Raw genomic sequence first — 18,649 nt, forward strand, 5'->3', positions numbered from 1 at the left:
CATATTTTTATAATCAAATTCAGTAAAGTTAAATTATGCCTCTTTGTTGTTGCTTAAGTCCAAAAGAAGTAACTCATTTGGCAATATTCAACGATCCTCGATAATACCACCCTGCATATAAAATTTTTTTTACAATTGATTCAATGAAAATAGCAGTTCCTGATATGTTTTTATGTTGATTATATATATTCTTTCAGTTTTTCTCTATCACGTCAAGATGTTGTAAAATTTCAAGATCTAATTTCATTCGAGTATGATATGTATTTTATGAAATAAAGCGAGTCCCGCCTTGATTTTTCCTGAGGTAATGCGGAGAAATTTTTCTGAAAGATACATACTTGAAGCAGGCGCTTTCTTTTGATATAGCGGTCACAAATTGCTTCATCAATCCGAGCGGTTCGTGCAGGATGTTTTTCATACTAGGTACAAAATATTGACGTTTAAGCTACAATTTTTGTTTCCAGTGTTTATCTCGAACTTTAATACCCATTCACATAAGAAGCACGACATTTTCTTATAATTCAGCTGTTGATCAAGCAGAGAGCATATCATTTTGAGCCAAAAGCAGCAAAGGCTTTTTAAGTCAAAAATTCCAATGAAGATGGGTCAATCGCAGTGACCGCAAAAGAGAAGTTGGATGTGTTTGGTGGTATGTTTGCTTTGATTCGCGGGGAAAAGTACCACCCAGTCTGCCTGGAGTTGGTACATCTTTGCCAAAAAACTGGTAAAACTTCTCAACGGCTTGAACATTAATAAAGCGACATGGCCCAGATATAATGTTACCAATCGTATTGAAGAATTGCGCAACTGAACATCAATCCGCTATGCTTTTCTCTATCATATAAAAGAGTTCTCTTCCCTGTAGATTGGAAAGTTGCTCGGGTTCAACTATACCAAAAAAATAGAAAAAAAACAGTTCCCAATAACTACCTTCCGATTGTTTTAGTCCCAGCCATTGCCAAGGTCATGGAGAAAGTGGTTAATCAGGAAATCTTGAGATATCTCGAGTCTGCTAATATCATCAGCTCTACCATCAATACGGATTTCGTAAGCTTAGATCAACCGAGAACCTCCTGGCCTATGTTACCAACATATGGACTGACGCTATAGAGAAATATAGGGAATCCATAGCAATCGCACATGTTTAAGGTCAACGCTGGTGTTGACCCCAGGGGTGCATCTTGTCACCAACTCCTCTCCTGCACATCAATGATCTACTTGATAAAACAGCCAACACAAATCAACCGCCCCAATAAACACCCAAACTCGTAGACAGCAACAGATCACCACCATCAATACCGATCTTAAAAACATTCTGGAATGGGATGGAGGCAATATGATTGCCACTGCAGCCCAGGATTTGGTCCAGATATAAAATATCACCATCACCGCAAATTCACTTCTTGGGTCTTGAGGTTGGAATATGTACTGGCATAGTCACGTGGCCGATTTAGCCAAAACAAAAAGCTAAGCTATATAGCTTTTTGTTCTTTATCTCTCTACAAGGCCCAGATTCGTCCATATTTGGAATATTGCTCGCACATAAGTTTCGATTTAATTATATTAAGATAGATGTTCTTTCTTATTAGTTCCATATTGTAGTGGGTATTATTAAAGCTGCCTAGTTAGGATTAAAAACAATGACAACAAATGACAATCACTCAAGTACCTGAAAATAGGATATGTTTCTTTGCTCATAATTCTTCCCGATTCATATGTTATACTTCCATGAGGACACTATAGTTCTATTGAGTGAAATTCAATCGTTTTATTTTTTATATAATATAATCATTATTCTGATATATAACATATTATCAGATATTGTGTTATTCTCATTTCATATTTACGCTTATTTTTCTATAACTGTGTACCATTTTGTAAAGTGGTTATTAGCAATCATAAAAATAAACAATTTTAAGTAATTTTATCTTCTGAATCATTTACAACTTTATGTTTGTAATAGTAAATATATTCTCCAAAACAATAACCTATTGCACATTAATTATAACGTTTATCAGGTTGCTATGGTAAAGATGAAAATTTTGAGATTCCAGCTGGGCGAGACAGTGAGATATAAATTATTAATCGATATGTAGAATTTCATCAACAACTCCACTTAAAAAATAGCTGGTCCACATATTTATTACTTCCAACTATTTAACATAGTCATATATTAAAAGTTGACTGCGGCAATAATCGCCATAAGGTTTGATTGTCTGTCATTTCTTCAAATATTTTTTTTTCCAAAATATTAATAAACTAAGTCCATATTTGAGTGCTAAATGTTCTTGCTACACATCTATTGAATATTCGCTACATAGTAAATATTGTTTTTTATTGATGGCAATTTTTGACATATTTTTATAAAATGCGATCCAAATCAGAACTATAATTCCTTTCACTTCAGGTTTTGTTTTCTTTTATGGTTAATGTTATGGTAGATAGACTTTGTTACATCTGTGTCAATGACCACTTCATATACTTTTCTCTATTTAGCTTCTTCAATATATGTTCTTAATTTTAGGTGTTTTCAATAAATTATGAGTTTCTAAATCGGAAGAGTTCACTTGTTGGGTGTGGAGGTTTGGAGCAATATGTTCTGGCATAATCACGTAGCCGAATCAACTTCGCAAAAACTTTCTAGCCCTTTTTAAGATCTAGGAGGTATATACTCCGCACTAACTCCTAATCCTCTATAAGGATCAAATTCGTCCTTTGGAAAATTACTGGCACAGTTGGAGCTCGGCTCCTAAGCATACCGTGAGGATACTCGACTCAATACAGAAGAGAGTAATTTGACTTACAGGCAATCCATAGTTGGCCAAAAACTTGGACAGCTTAGATCATACAAAAAAGGTCGCCGATCTGACTCTGTTTTACCTCCACCACCACAAATGCTCTTTCGATCGTCCAACATAATCCCACCTAGAAACCAAAGTTCGCCTACAAATGCCCAGAATGTCAATTTATCGGGACTCCTTGATTTGGAGAAATGCATGCCTGTGGAATCAGCTACCAAGGCACGTCTTTCCCGAACACTACAACCTACGGAAGATGGCTTCTTACATAAAAAAGAGAAAATATTCTAGTTAAAGAACTTACTATAAGAAAAAATTCGAAGTTTATACTCAACTTATATTTTATTTTCAGCCACGTAAAAGAAGAAAACAACTAAGTGAAATTTCTTTCTTCCCCTGAGATAGGTATTTTAGATTAATAGAATTATTTGACATCGACATCGTGTTTATTTGTCAAAGATTATATTTACATAGAGCCGTACAAAAACTGTTGACTTCGTTCATTCAAATATGAAAACATATTTGGAAGCTGCTATAAGACACGAACATAAAAATGATAAAAAATTTTGCATGAGTACGTACGTAAGTCTCAAAATGTTGGAGCACAAAATTTATAATGGATCCTTTTATAAAAATATTCATCTTCTTCATGCTTGTTAATTATTGAGACTGTTTATTATAATATAAAATATTCGACTCAAAAATTCATTGTACAAAATTTAGTGCCAAAAGATATTCGGAAAATACATAGATAGAAAACATATTTTTATGTAGTTATAATAAAAAAGAAATAAATATACATATTTCATGACTTATATATGTAAACACTAATATATTATTGATATTTTACAGATAATTTCAAGAGGCTCTCCTTTTTATCGAAATTTTCCCTCTAGCAAGATAAGAAGTATATATCCTTACTTTAGCCCCATCGGACTTCTTAACCCATATAATATCATTACCAATAGCAGAAATATTAGCTGGAAATTTCGGCATATCACGACCTACAAAAAAATGTTAATATGAAAAATCATGTTTTACCAGCAAGTTTCGTACTGGGTGACTAAATTGCAAAGTTGTCGGATATCATTCGTCGTAAAGATTTACAGTAGAAAATTAAATTACTAAAGTAACCGAACGAATACTGAAAAGTATTTTCAGATATTTAAGATTGTCGCCAATAAATGTAACCTCCATCTTAAAATTTGGGTGTGATTTTTAACTGAAGCTCACTTACAAAATATACCAAAAACTATAAGTTTTTAAAGCCCAATTTTATTTGCTTATTTTTTTCAATACTTTTCAATTTATCTATTGAGAGAGAGAGTAATAAAATTGTGACAATTTGTAGACAAAAGTTTGTAAAAACTGTAAAACAAACATACAAATGACTAAATAAAGATAAAACAAATAAATTACAATATACAGAAAAAAGCCACAATGAGTAACAAAATTATAGTTGATAGTAATAGGTAATAATTAGTATATGTCTTATATAAGTCTTTAGCAAAAATTAAATCAGTATGCAGCATGCCCGGAATTAAATATTATCATTAGAATATGTCATTTACAGAGTAGAAGGCACTTTCCAGTAAATATGCCCTCAAATTATTGCGAAATGCGGGAAAAGATGATATCGTTTGGTTTCATTTGGCAAGTGATTGTGCTTATTTTTTCATTGTAAAGTATTGAGCCCTTAACTAATTTTGAACGTGGAGTAGGTAGGTAAAGGTCTTGCTCCACGTTCCTAAGTAGATAACTGTACAACGACGAGAAGCGTGCTTACGAATTAGGAAAACGGATTCAAAGATGAATAAGGAAGGAAGAGTCAGAATTTTTAATCTTTGAAAGATATCCCTGCTGTTTAGTCCGAGTGAATATCTAACAGCTCTCTTTTGTAGTTTGAAGATTCGCTCAAATTGAGTAGTACCACACGTACCCCAAAAGAGAAGGCATATCGGAGATCCGACTCAATAAGGACATAATAGTCTGTTAAGGAGATGGAAAAGTTCAGTTGGTCTATGTTTTTTCAGGTGACCACCAGTAACTGCTAAACCACTGAACAGATATGAACAAACTTGGTTTCTTAGTAAAGGTATTTATTGCTCCATCAAGGCCATCTTATCTATGGTATGTCTAATTCTTATTTACTTATTGTAACCAACTCACTGATATAGACCGTGAAGCCGGATACGTCGACTTTTTATTTGTATTTTTATAGAGACTATTTCTAAGAAGTCCTTTTTGTCTCGAGATTTAGGTAATTCAAAGATTCTATAAATGATTTAAATATATAAAGCGAAGCTCTAGCAGCCGTGATGACTATGATGAGGAGAAAATTAAATCGGATATCTAAGATGTCAACGACAAATAAGAGAAAGATAGCAAAAGAAAAGAAGACCGAACAAATAAAACTCTGCAAGCCACAAACATAACCCAAGATGGAAGACATTGGCAGTTTTTATCGTGTCAAGGCTCCAATGTTTGACCATATAACGTCCTGGACCAATTATGTAAAACAGTTTGAAACAGCCGCTAGAGTGATTAATTGTTCCGATAAAGAAAAAGTAGTTAACTTAACTATCGCACTGCGAGGATACGATGTACTCCAAAAGATACCTCTTGAATAAACTGAGAACTTTGAGCAGTTAAAGAAGAGATGGACATGCGGTATGGTTACGAATATCTAGGACACCAATCTCATCCTTCAATATGTGACAGAAACCTTCAAGAGTATTGGAATGTTTGGGCATACAGGAATGTTTTGAGAGCCTATGTCATCACGACATACGGGGGACGCTTAGTTTAGTACATTCTAAAACCTTGGTAGATGCTGATTGTGAATATGATGCAGTCTCGAAGGCTTCGAGCGATAATTTATAAACATACAAGAAGAACGTGACGAGAAAAAAATTTGATCAAATTGTCAACTTGATAAAAGGTATATATGACAAGAAGACGAAAAAGATCAGATGCTGGGGGATTGTGGCGAGGGCATGTAGACAATTCGTGTAAACGTCCCCTCGTAATAGAAGAACCCCAATCTACGGAAACACTAGAAAGAGTTGGCTACAAGCGGGCAGCACCGACCCAGGATCATAGCATTCCTTCCTACTACTTTAATTACTGAAATGCCGACTCACTGTCTAGACGACCCTGCTAGCAGACTGCTCTCATTGCAATAGGGCGGAATCTAAGGAAACTACAGTTTCAAAAACTACAGCAGTCAAAGAACCAATATCAGAGAAGATCAAGAGAATAAACCTCACCTAAAGATGATTTAGCAATGGAACTGTCAAGGTTTTCACTGATACACAAGGCATATGGAACTCAGTGGGAATCCCTTGTCCTGGAAGAAAACCTGCTGAAAATAATAATCGATAACAATGATTGTTCCGAGAAGGAAAGATAGCTAGTTATTCTGAGAACGAAAGTAGCCGAGGAACTGAAGAAGTTACTCAACAGTCTAACGGGCGGTCATCTGGGAGTAAAAAAAACATCTGCCAGTCTGTAAGAGATTTTATTGGATGTGTGAAGAACTGGTGTAAGAAATGTACTTTTTGTGCTACGAGCACTGGACCACATCGCAAGAGAAACGCATGGATGAAACATAATGTTGGAAGCTCTTTCAAAAGGATTGCTTTAGATATCCAGAATAAAGAGACCACAGCTCTCGCAGGGGCATTGGTGAAAGAATTTATCAATCGATAGGGAGCACCCTTGGAAGTCCACAGCGATCAAGAAAGAAATTTTGAGAGCCATGTATTCCAGAAATTGTGTGACAAGCTGAGAATGAAGAAGACCATGATAACCGCATTTTATCCACAATGGTCGAGAGATATTTGGAAGTATTGGAAGATACCTGTTAACCAGAAATATTGAGACCCTTTTTTGCATTGGCTTATCTATATGCTATTAATGAGTCCACCGGTGAAACACCTGCAAAAATCATGTTTTGACGATGTACACGGATTAGATGGATCAAATTTTAAGAACGAAAAAATGATACAACACAGAAGCGGCAGATGGCGCTTTTAAAAAAGGGAACAAAATGTGGTTACACAAAATGACGATGAGAAAAGGATTTTCTCTAAAATTACAAAAATCCTGGTAAGTTCCGTACTCAATCAAGAAAATTGACTAGAAGACCGTGATCTGAAGGAGTGAACTATATCCAAGAAGAGCCTGTCCCTCTCTTCGAGGAATATATGGGTACATATAGAGGTGCCGGGAAAGCTAGATATGGAGTCACCACAAGATTATTTACTGGCATACAACATATCCTATAACCAAATACAATTGACCTGTTAAGCAGGTATGTTGGTTCGTTTATGACAATATCGAGATTTCGATAATTGGAAGGTTCTAGAAATTAGTTGAATATATAAAGCAGACTTCTATCGGCTGCAATAAAATCTTGGAAAGGCGCTATTACATAGATATTATTATTAATTGTCATTTTTCTATATCTAATAAAAAACTACATCTTTTGAAAAATTTATGGTTCAAAAACTTTGTAAAAAGGCATACTATGGGGAAAAACAATTTTGAAATAAGACTTAGGTCCCTTAGATGTTCGAGAACAAATGGAATAAACGCATCTCTCGACCAAACCAAGCTTATTGTTTTAATCGGTTGTTTAGGAGTCGTAGATAGTAATTCAACAGAAAACATTACCCCTGCCATTTTATTTTAAAAGATAAGTTAAAAAAATTTCTCGAATAAAGCCTAGATTTGAAAAAAAAAATCGTGCAATTACAATACACTAAAAGTTTAACCATACTGGGAATCTGGAAATATTTCACTGCCTTCTTTCGCCCACTTAATAGATTCAAAAGATCTTTTCCTGTTGAATATATGTAATTTTGAAATGGCTGCGCTATCTTCAAAGAGGAAAAAATATTACCAAAACACTTTATGTATGTACACTTCTGTTCACTGAAAAAGCATACGCTTACATTTTACCTGCGTACATCTGAGTTCCTACCTAATGTCACTGTCATTATCTTAGTCACTGATAAGGGCGCAAGTTGAAACGCAGTCAACACGTGTCAGGGCGGCACAGTTTCTGTAACTCTCGTTGTCTAATGGGACCGCGCGAATTGAGAGGCAGAGCAGGGCGGGGCAGTACTCCGCTGGACGTGGCCTACAGTGGTTCAGGGGAAATGGAATCTAGTGAAGAAAAATTGATTGAACTAGTGCAAAACCACCACCCAGTGTTATATAATACAAGTGATTCGAACTATATGAAAATTTAATTGAAACAAGATATTTGGACAACGATTGCATCTGAACCTAATTTAAAGAACGGTAAGTACCTCCAAATTTCATTTAAATATAGTTTTTAACTAATACAGTTGACTAACTCTTTTAGAATTTATTTTTACTTACTTTTTTTATGATTTCATTCCCCATACTGAAAATTAGTATTGTTTTTCAAATCCAACCAGAAGTTGATACAATAAAATGTTATAACAAGAAACTGGATTCAACGAAACCTATCAAGTCCTTAGTAATTCGACTAACATCATTCTTAGAAAATGCGTCATTACAAAATTTACGTATTTTTCTGCTAGTTCATTTATAAACCAAAAATTAAGGATAAGGAAGACTTTACTTGTAATTCAACAATTCATCAGCGGTGAACTGGTAACGAAAACTGTGTCTCAATATGCGGAGGCAACTGAGCCACACAGTTTTCTGGAAATGCCTTCCCTTGAGCTGTGCTGCCCCACGTGTTCACTGCGTCTCAACTTGCGCCCGGCCTAATAATTCATCAGTTAACTGAAATTCAGAAATCTGCCATTATTTCCAAATCTTAATACGAATACCATAACCAGAGTGAAGAAGCGATAGGAATAAGATGGGACCTTACGCGGAAAGGTTTGGTCTGGAGGGAGGAAAATTTCAAATCACGCACAAGAAGCTGCATTGATTATTTTTATAAAAAAACATCCTTCTGAATCGGCTGCTAGAGCTGCATATGCAATAAACTTTCCAGGATCCCGACATAGCGCAAGTAATCCAGTGTTTGCACCTGATTATGTGTATCATGATCTGTATTTGTGAAAACGAATAGCCATCAAGGAGTTATGCAATGACAGATTCGCGTTTACAGACCACCGAATTCAAGATTTGAAGAACAATATGTTGTCGGAAGTAATAAGTCCTGCAAATTTTCAGTAAATGGTTGGACTTGGATGACTATCAATGGGCTTGGCGTTTGTTGGTTTCGACAAAACAATATTGAGATTTTAGCGTGGTCAGCAAATAGTCCTGATATAAATCCCATTAAAAATTTATGGAGGTGATTGGTAAAAAAAAATACTTTAATGAAATTTTCGTCCCAAAAATCAAGAAGAGATATGAGAATACCTTAAGTTAAATGGAAACATTTCTCGGAATTTAATTCACTCCATTTCAAGAATATAAGAAAAAGCGATTGAAAAGAATGGAGCTCTAATTAATTATTAACAAATTTGTTCTCATATTCAATTATTTATTGACAAATATTTTAAACATTCGTTCTGTTATCTAGTGTTTTATCATTATAAATATTATTTCTGTATTTTCAATTTTTAATTTGGATTATTTTAAGTGACTCTTATGACTTTGAACCAGGTGTCTATTATCAACTCAAGCTCTTCTAGGTCGATTCAGAAAGATAAAGTAAAAAGAGTATTTGTTGTTATAGATACAACGGCAAAAAAAATTTTTAGTATTAGTGCTTATTACACTTTAGAAGTCTTTTTGTAAATACTTACCTGATAACTTAATAATGGTAAACATGGCAACAAATGCCAAATAAATTTACTCAGTGATAAAATTGCAAAAATATGTTCCAAGACTGGTATGCTTTTTCAATGAACAGAAAAAGGTTGATATTTTTTCCAATTATGAGTGAAATCAACTTTATAAAAGCAATTGTCATGTCATGTTACCTTATATTGAGCCAACTTCATAAGAGACACTTAAAAATGGAAAATGTGTTCATTTTAATTTTTTATAGTAATTTTTCAGGAAGACTGCGTATCTATTTGAAGATGAATAAGAGAATAGCTTAAGAATTATGCATGATAAAATTGAAACAATCTAATAGTATGTGAAAATCAGCCGTATAAATTCATGATTTATCGATTAGTTTTATGACTAATGAATGTCTCGTTCCATATTTGAAGTTAGTTATTAGAAGAAATTATATTACCTTCAACAAATACTGATTGTCCTCGATGATACCATCTTTTTTCATATAAAAGTTTACCATCTTCTATCCTAGTCTCTATTTGAGGTACTTCTGTAGTGGCTTGAATTGTCGCATTCTAATGGAAAACAACAATAACATATTATAAGCAGAAAAAATAAATAAGTAGAAAATCCCATTAAAGATAATCAGAATATGAAGATTTCTATTAGTTTTACTTTTCTATGACTTCTTCGATAAATTTCAACCAAACTTCTTAAAGATTTTAACAGGTTCAGATTTTTCCAATTGGAAACAGACAGTTAGATAAAAAAATACTAGAATATGCTTGAATAATACCTGAAGCTTTTTTGGAAAATTTTTCAAAAAATTATACCCGATGCTCGGAAATATCGGTAATTTGTAGAAAAACCGTTTCATTTTGGTGTAGTCTAAACTTCTCCCACTTGTTAGAGTAGAATACAATTGTGTTAGAACAAATAGATTGGTATTTGAAAAAAAAAGTGAGCTACACAACTTTCGAGATAACCAAACCCTGAGCAAACTCTGAGCGTCCCTTTATAATGTTTTTGATGAAAATTTAACCGCTAATTAGGCAAATTATAGTAATTTTCACTGAGTTTTTTTTTCTATTTAGCTGTTTCAGTCAAAATTTAAAAAAAATGAATTAATGAAAATGATGATTGGAATGAAATTCATTGTAAATTCTAAAAAGGCAATAAAAAACCAGGGTGTTTGTTTCATTAAAAAAAAAAGTTGAGATATATTTTCGGTATTACCTGATAGCGTAACAACTGAAAATAGTTTTATAGCTCATCTAAGAATACCTAAGTTCTTTCTAACCATGGAATGGAATTTTTCTGGTATAACAATATTTATATTCGTTAGTCAGCCATAATACTTTCCTTATTGTTAATTACAATCAATTTTGTGAGAATTACCTCATGCTTCATTGAAATAACATTATGTAAGTAAGTATTTATTACTCCTTTGGTATCAACAATTCATTCAGTGATGGGAAGAAATGAAAACAGAAGTAGGGAAAAGAAATGAAGACCTAACCTAAGTTACTGTTGTTGCTTATTCCTTAAAAGTTATGTCATCCTTTGAAAATATCTTACGTTTTAATTTAATTCAAGTAAGACAAGGTAATACTGAAAGATTACATTTTGTAAACTAAAGTTTTGTCAAATTTATGTCAAATCTTCACGATACTATCGACGCTTTTAGAATGAAACGCACATTTTGCAAAACTTATGTTGTGGAAATGTTGAAATCATTCAAGCCAAATCTTCACCAACAATGTATACTCTATAATATTAAATATTACTATGAGAAAAACGCAAAATAACTTCTAAAGACTCAATGGTTTGAAAGAATATCCAATTATTCCTTAAAACGCCTAATCGTGATAAAGTTCCTAGAAATCAAGGGGCATCTCAACAAAATTTTATATCAGAAGAATATAATTTCGAAAAGTTCCAAAATCCATATAATATACCACAAGACACAGATGAAAATTATGTCGATTTCAGTTCATTCAATTCGCCACAACAAAATAATCCATTACCTAAGAAATTTGATGTTGCAGCTTCAAATCAAACAATCACATTCAGGGTGTTTCAAAAAAGGTGATCCCTTCTCTAGGATACATAGAAAACTGCAAAATATTTGGGGTTTGCTTAGTAAAAAATTTTGGTGACGCCATTCATATTCAAGGTAAAGGGCGTTAAAGAAAAAACACATTTTTTACGATTTTGCTGCAACTACTGGCAACATTGTATTATATTTTATACAAATATGTTTTGGAAGCTGATACATCCAATAAATTTGTTTTTATGTCTAACTCTCATAGAGGTCGCTAGTTACACGGTTCATAGCAAGTACAGGGTGCGGCAGCATAACTTCCTTTTTTCAAAAGTTAATAAAACTTATTGTATGAATCAGAAAATTTTTATTCGTTTTTTATAATACAGGCACATACATAAAGTTTTGTTTTACTGAGTTTTGAAGATCAAATCAATTAGGTGACGTCCCCCATTCTCCATACACTGAGTAAACCGATTTCTGGCGTTTGTCATGACTCTTGCCAGCATAGCAGGCGTTATGTTGGCAATTTCTTCCTGGATGTTCGTCTTCAAATCTTGTAGGGTCCTTGGACGGTTCACATACACACGGGATTTCAAAAAACCCCATAGGAAATAATCACAAGGGGTCAAATCGGGAGAGCGGGCTGGCCACTCCAAATCGCCCCTAATTGAGATAAGGCGCTCTGGGAAGTGTTCCCTCAAAACAGCCATCGATGTTCTTGAAGTGTGTGCCGTTGCTCCGTCTTGTTGGAACCAAGTGTCCCCTAAGTCCAACTCATCTAGCCGTGGGAAAAAAAATTCCTGTAACATGTTTACATACCGGTGCGAATTCACTGTCACTGTGACTTCATTTTCCTCAAAGAACCAGGGACCAATAATTCCACGTGAGTAAATTGCACACCACACTGTGACTTTAGGTGAATGCAAAGGCCGTTGATGCAATTGTCGAGGATTGGTATCAGCCCAGTAGCGCATGTTTTGTTTGTTTACGGATCCACACAAATGAAAATGGGCTTCATCACTAAAAAAAACAATAGCGTCCTCAGGAACGACTTCCAGAAAAACCTCACACGCGTTCCTCCGAGAATTGAAGTCACGTTCAGAAAGTTCCTGCACAATTGCCATCTTGTATGGATGAAAATGAAGATCATCATGAAGTATTCTCCTCACAGAACGATCGGAAAGTCCAAGGGCAGACGCATGTTTGCGCGCAGAACGCCGTGGTGATCGCAACACTGAAGTTCTAACTAACTCAATGTTCTCCGGTGATCTAATGGGCCGAGGGACTCCAGTTCTTCGTCTTGTCACACTTGCAGTTTGTCTGAACGTAGTGACCCACGTAACAATTGATTTCCGGTCCGGGACAGGGGCCAAGGGGGCTAAATTAAAGCGATTCCGAAAGGCGCGCTGGGTTGCGATCACAGAACATCCGCTCGAAAAGTAAACCTCAACGGCAAACGCACGCTCCTCACTGTTCCAACGCATGATGGCGACTGAACTGTGCCGGGACAAAACTTTATAGTCCCCCCTCTCGAACGAGACCACTAGCACTCCGTTACGACATGTACCGACTAAATGGCGAACTTTTTAAAAAAGGAAGTTATGCTGCCGCACCCTGTATTTTTGAACATAACTTTTTCAATATTAGATTTATTAAGCAAAATTTCAAGTGAACTTAAACTTCATTTAATTTTACACCAAGAATGTACTCTTGATAAAACTTGATACAATGTACTGTTTTCGGAATATTTTGATTTGAAAATTATGAAGTAATAACTCATGCTGGTATAAGGTATTGATAAACTTATTAATTAGTAAGCATTATGTGAATTGAAATTTTTTTTGTCGGGTAAATGAGACCCCATTGATAAATGGATATATTTAAAAAAAATTGGATCTGAGGGCTTTCGTTTCTTGTAACGTTTTACAATAATCTATTCTAATCAGTATAGGATCTTGTTTTTAAAAGTTAAATAAGTATGGGCACTGAGCTATTGAAGGCCTTAGTATGAAAAAAAAAAACAATTTGATGATCATATATTGCGGTTCCGGGACTCAAACTGTTATTTGTTTCATATCAAGGCCCCCAATAGCTGAGTACCCATAATTATTTAACTTTGAATTTTACACGGCAATAGCATTATTTCTGAGTTTGCCATGGAAAAATGTCATTCATTTGAAACTTACCAAGTAACAATACATTTAGAGCTAATGTCGAGAAACTGGGAATGTGAGACCTAAACTCTGGTAGGCCAGGAACAACAAGAACCATTGATAAAGAAAATATGATTTTAAATTTAGTTGATCACAATCCAACAGTTAGTGTAAGGAATGTAGCAAGACAAACAAATATGTCTTCTTCAAGTACTAGGAGGATACTTAAAGAGCAATAGATACACTCTAATCATTACAGACAAGCCCAAGACTATCTACCGATTAGAGTGGATTTTTGTCACACATTACATGAAAGGACAGCCCTCAATCCGAATTTTTTAAAATGTATTCTTTTTATAGATGAGGCCACTTTTAGGTGACAAGGTATGTTTAACTTCCTTAATGCACACTACTGGTGTGATAAAAATCCACATGTCAACAGGGTATTACATTACCAATACTCATTTAAAGTTAATTTTAACTTTAGTTAACAAATTAATAGGTTATCATGTTCTACCTGGAAATTCAAATGGTGATATGTACCTGGATTTTTTAAGCAATCACTTATTCGAGATATTAGAAGATTTAATGCTAAACGAGTGAAGATCTCTATTTTTTATACACGATGGAGCTCCACCGCACTTTTTTAGATGTCGTAATAGGTGCAGAAGCTCCGATTCATTGGCCTCCTCAGTCATGTTATTTTAATCCCTTGGATTACACAGTTTGATCGTATCTTAAAGAAAAAGTTTATGCTACAGAGGTAAATTCACCTCAAGAATTGGAAGACAGAATTCAACTTCACTTTAATGACCTCATAGTTGACTCCCAACAGTTTAGAAGGTTAATGGATTCTTTACAAACAAGGATAGAGACTTGTGTATTCGTGAAAACGGAGGACATTTTGAACACCTACTCTAATTGAATTCTATTTTATGTAAGCCTTTTTTTAAATTTTCATCTTGTGCATCAGTTATTACTTCATATAATTTTCAAATCAAAATAGTCTGAAAACAGTACACAAAACAATGTTGAGTTTTATCAAGAGTACTTTTTTGGTGTAAAATTGAATGATGTTTAAGTTCACTTAAAATTTTGCTTAATATCATAATAGTAAATGTTCATAACTTGGGAGAAACAATACTTTGATTTTTTTAAAAGTTTTTATGAATATGAATAAAATAAGAAACCTGGAAATCTTTTAATAAATAAGGGAAACATTGGAGATGTTTAATAGGAAGAGAACTATTAGTAAAGTACTGCTTAGTATTGGGCAGTAGAGGAGAGTTCCCGAGTTAATGGAAGAGAGGAATATGGTAATGAGAAATAACTTAAAGCAATAGAATGACAGAAGCAGCAGGAAAAAAAATTAAGTATCTTTTATAAAAAACCAAAGATGATTAGTGCAATTTTTTAGATATTATATTTTCCATATTTATATAGGTAACATACCTGTAGTCCTGGGCTCAAAGAACATGAATTTTCACTTTGTTTTCTTACTGGTGTGGATATTTTTCCTTTATTTATCAGTCTTAAATCATGTTCCACATCCTTTTCTTCTAGTAAATAGGTTATTTGTGCCGTTGGTGGCTTCCTACGTTTTTCAGGAAGAGGCAATGGATCATTGGGTCTTCTACGTAATTTCCTTGTCATTACAGGTTTTACCTAAAAAATTTCATTATTCATTCAAATAAATGAATTGCTCAAAAATTATTTATCTCTGAAGTAGCTTCTATGTGAATTTGGTTTACATTTGATATATAAAACATATATTGTCTCACTTCCATGCAGTCTCCTGTTAGCTCCATGGAGTACCTTTCTGCTTCAACAGTTTTTTTCTTGTCTTCCAAATCAGATATTAAATTTTCTTTCAAATCAATTTTTTTCTCTTCAAACTCTCGAACTGCAGCTTTTTTTTCTTGAATGTATTCTTTATCCACACATTCAATAAGATAGTCTCTATAAAGTACATTTAATCTTAACCGTTCTTTGTATTGATATTCTAACTTTCGTACTTTTCTATTATAATCGTGATGGGTGCCATCCTTAAGTTGTTGAAGTTTTTTCTTTAAATTTGAAAGTTTATCTTGGTACATTTGTTCCTTGATTTCTAAAGGTTCTTCTTGCCTACCTAAAATGTTTTATATTCAAATAGACAATGTTTTAGATACACTCTTAATTTCGTCCTAACCTGTATCTGTTTCACTAGCATCTTCTGTGTCTTCATTGCTCTGGTCATAATGTTCATCTTGTTCTTTATCATCATTGTTATCATATTTATCGTCGTCAAATTCGAATTCTTGATTATTGTAAGAGTTTGGATAAGGTGAGCCTAATAACGACATTTTTACTATTCTTTCATTTAATTAGTAAACGTTTCAAATTGATACCTCATATATTTAAACATAATTCATAAAAAAGATATATAATAGTCAATGCTTAAAGATCATGACAAAAAAAGAAATACAAACCTAATCTTGACAACTGACACAGAATGTCAAAACACTATGTAGAGTTTGTAGTATGGAGGGTAGAGACTTCTACCATCCATAGTTTGTAGATGGGCAGTTTTGAACACAGAACATACCCTAACCCTGATATATTCTGTGGTTTTGTAACCTATAACAAGTGTGGCTGATTTAGCATTTGTTCTTATCATAATAACACTTAAAAAGAGAATTTTTAGAAATGTTTCACATTCATAAAAACGAGAAAACTGTAAATGATAAAAAGACTTACACAATTTAAGTGAAATTTATAATTCTAGGTACTATAGGTCACAACGTCAAGATTTTTATCTATGTAAAAACTAATTTTCAATCAAAAGAGATAAAATCTAAACAATTCGTATTTTAAGGTTGGTCAAAATGACATTGTTTTGTTTTCTGACAGATTTTTCTAAGTTTGTGGTAAAATGGAGAACGATTTAATGAGAATTTACAAATAAATCCAAAGAATTATAATGTCACAACCTGAACAACAAGGTTGGGATAATGATGAAGATGAGCCAGATAATGTGCCTTCTGCTGAAATAGAGAATGGACATGTTACATCTAATACGGAAGATGAATCGGAAACTTCTGGTTAGTTTTTTAATGTAGGCAATAACTTAACAAAATATATGTAGAAAAGTTGCTACAGTCGTTGAAATGACCATTTAACATTATATATGCATCAAATGCAATTATTGATATTCAAATGTATGTGATCTTTGTAGAGGAGGAAAATCCAACAACCTCCAGAGAAGGTGATTTCGATACAGACTTACCTACAATTCACAAGGTAATATATAAAAATATATATGATTTTGAATAAACTTGATTATTTTAGTACCTTGGAAAACTGGATAATGTCAGAGGTTACACTCTTTATGATGATGGACAAATAATTAGTATTCTTGCAATTTACACAACAACCATGGTATTTCCAGGATTTACGTTACCTTTAGTTATAAATATGTATATGGAAACCTCCATTTTGAAAGAATTCCTTGAGAAAAATAATGTGTTTGTTTTACTGTGTGCCAAGTAAGTATTGACGATATAATAAAAATGTGTCTGAATGCCATCTCTCTTTAGCCTTTTGATGCAATAGTATTGTAATCTTCATCGGTGGTCAGAGAACTGTTTCCATTTGTGACAACTTTTATATGTAAAATTTTGTTACAACCACTAGATAAACAGTAGACATTTTTATTTTTTATATAGTTTGCAAATTGAATAAAATATTTCGTTCCTTTCTTTTCAAATCTTTATGTTTTTTAAGTGATAGGTGATAAGTGATAGGATCTGGCAAAATCCAGAATATATTTTAGTTCAATTCTACAATGCTCCAGTTATAGCTTATGCTGACTTGATTTCCAGAAAGCATTCTTTTATGATTAATTAAATTCACATAATTACTATAATCAAGTTTCTATTATGGCTTTTCTATATAGTTCTATTGGGTAAGGGAGACGTAATTCCTCTCCCTGAAAATCTGGCTTCTGAGGGCCACGGGTCAAGAAAGGTAGATTTGTTTGTCTCCATTATTATTGTTGACATAAGGTTCTTGGATTTCTTCCTTGCATTTAATTGTCATGTTACTCAAATATACAATAAATACAGATTACAACACATAAACTATTGCTTTTATAATGAAAAGGCTGTCAAATAACTGTCTTAAAATTGGTTGATTTACAATTATTCTGGATCTAAGTAAGTGAAGTTTGTCCAAATTTAAAGGATGTGAAGTAATGTTTGAATCTTTGAATGTCTCAGATTAGCTGTGATTGACTATTATTTGGGGAAATAAAATTGACTTCCCATTTCTATTGTTTCCTTGTTGATTATCTGTATTGATTGTGTAGAAATTAAGAATTTTGATTAAGTGTGTGCCAACTAAGTTTGTTAACTTCTTATTGGGAGCATTTAAGGTGAAGTTTGGTTTTCTGTAGTAAATGGGCAATCCATTGATTAGGCTTTTTATTTTTTCCAAGGGTTTCATATAATGTTTCTAGAAGTATTTCATTTTAATTATATTTTATACTTATACTTAATTCCTAACAAGACTTCTCAATAGTAAGCTTGAGTATAATTGAAAAACTGCATGATTGTAAAAATTTTTAGATTTCGGTGTTGGCGTTAAGTTCATTTGGATTTTGGCTAGATGCCAGGCATATTGTGTTGCTTATATATTTCGCATTCATTAATATAAGTTTAGGTTGATTTTTCATGTTAGGTCTATAATATTTCTCTCTAATTTTTTTATTATGATTTCATGGTAGTTGTTTGTTTTAAATATATCTCGTTCATCTGTGACATTAATTAGTTTACTTGTATATTTTTTGAGTTCTATAATAGAGGATTTGAAATATTGTTGCAAACAAACTGAAAAAAGTTCATACAGACTCGAATAATCAAAATACA

The 18,649-nt window shown here is 33.3% G+C and overlaps 2 protein-coding genes across 6 annotated transcripts in view; one reads left to right on the forward strand and one right to left on the reverse strand.

Annotated features, from left to right (window-relative positions):
- Positions 1 to 3,451: 3,451 nt before the first annotated feature.
- Positions 3,452 to 16,241, reverse strand: LOC130895525 (sin3 histone deacetylase corepressor complex component SDS3). The gene is made up of 5 exons (XM_057802865.1): positions 15,934 to 16,241; positions 15,524 to 15,873; positions 15,195 to 15,407; positions 10,003 to 10,117; positions 3,452 to 3,802 (listed from the first exon to the last, which is right to left on the reverse strand). The coding sequence occupies exons 1-5, from the start codon at positions 16,085 to 16,087 to the stop codon at positions 3,657 to 3,659; spliced, it is 978 nt and encodes a 325-aa protein (XP_057658848.1). The 5' UTR covers positions 16,088 to 16,241; the 3' UTR covers positions 3,452 to 3,656.
- Positions 16,242 to 16,348: 107 nt separating this feature from the next.
- The window catches only part of LOC130895197 (protein cereblon), a 47,100-nt gene continuing 44,799 nt past the window's right edge, over positions 16,349 to 18,649 (forward strand). For 4 of the 5 annotated variants that reach the window (XR_009059445.1, XR_009059446.1, XR_009059444.1 and 1 more), the window contains exons 1-3: positions 16,613 to 16,825; positions 16,960 to 17,024; positions 17,073 to 17,269. Coding sequence is in view for 2 of the 5 variants with exons in the window: in XM_057802381.1 (XP_057658364.1) it covers positions 16,705 to 16,825; positions 16,960 to 17,024; positions 17,073 to 17,269 (383 nt within the window). In the remaining 3 variants the exon portion in view is untranslated. Of the gene's footprint in view, positions 16,545 to 16,599; positions 16,826 to 16,959; positions 17,025 to 17,072; positions 17,270 to 18,649 lie in introns of those variants that run through there. The other variant, XM_057802382.1, reaches the window with a different exon arrangement.

This window comes from Diorhabda carinulata, chromosome 6 (assembly GCF_026250575.1).
Source record: "Diorhabda carinulata isolate Delta chromosome 6, icDioCari1.1, whole genome shotgun sequence".
Taxonomy (NCBI): domain Eukaryota; kingdom Metazoa; phylum Arthropoda; class Insecta; order Coleoptera; family Chrysomelidae; genus Diorhabda; species Diorhabda carinulata.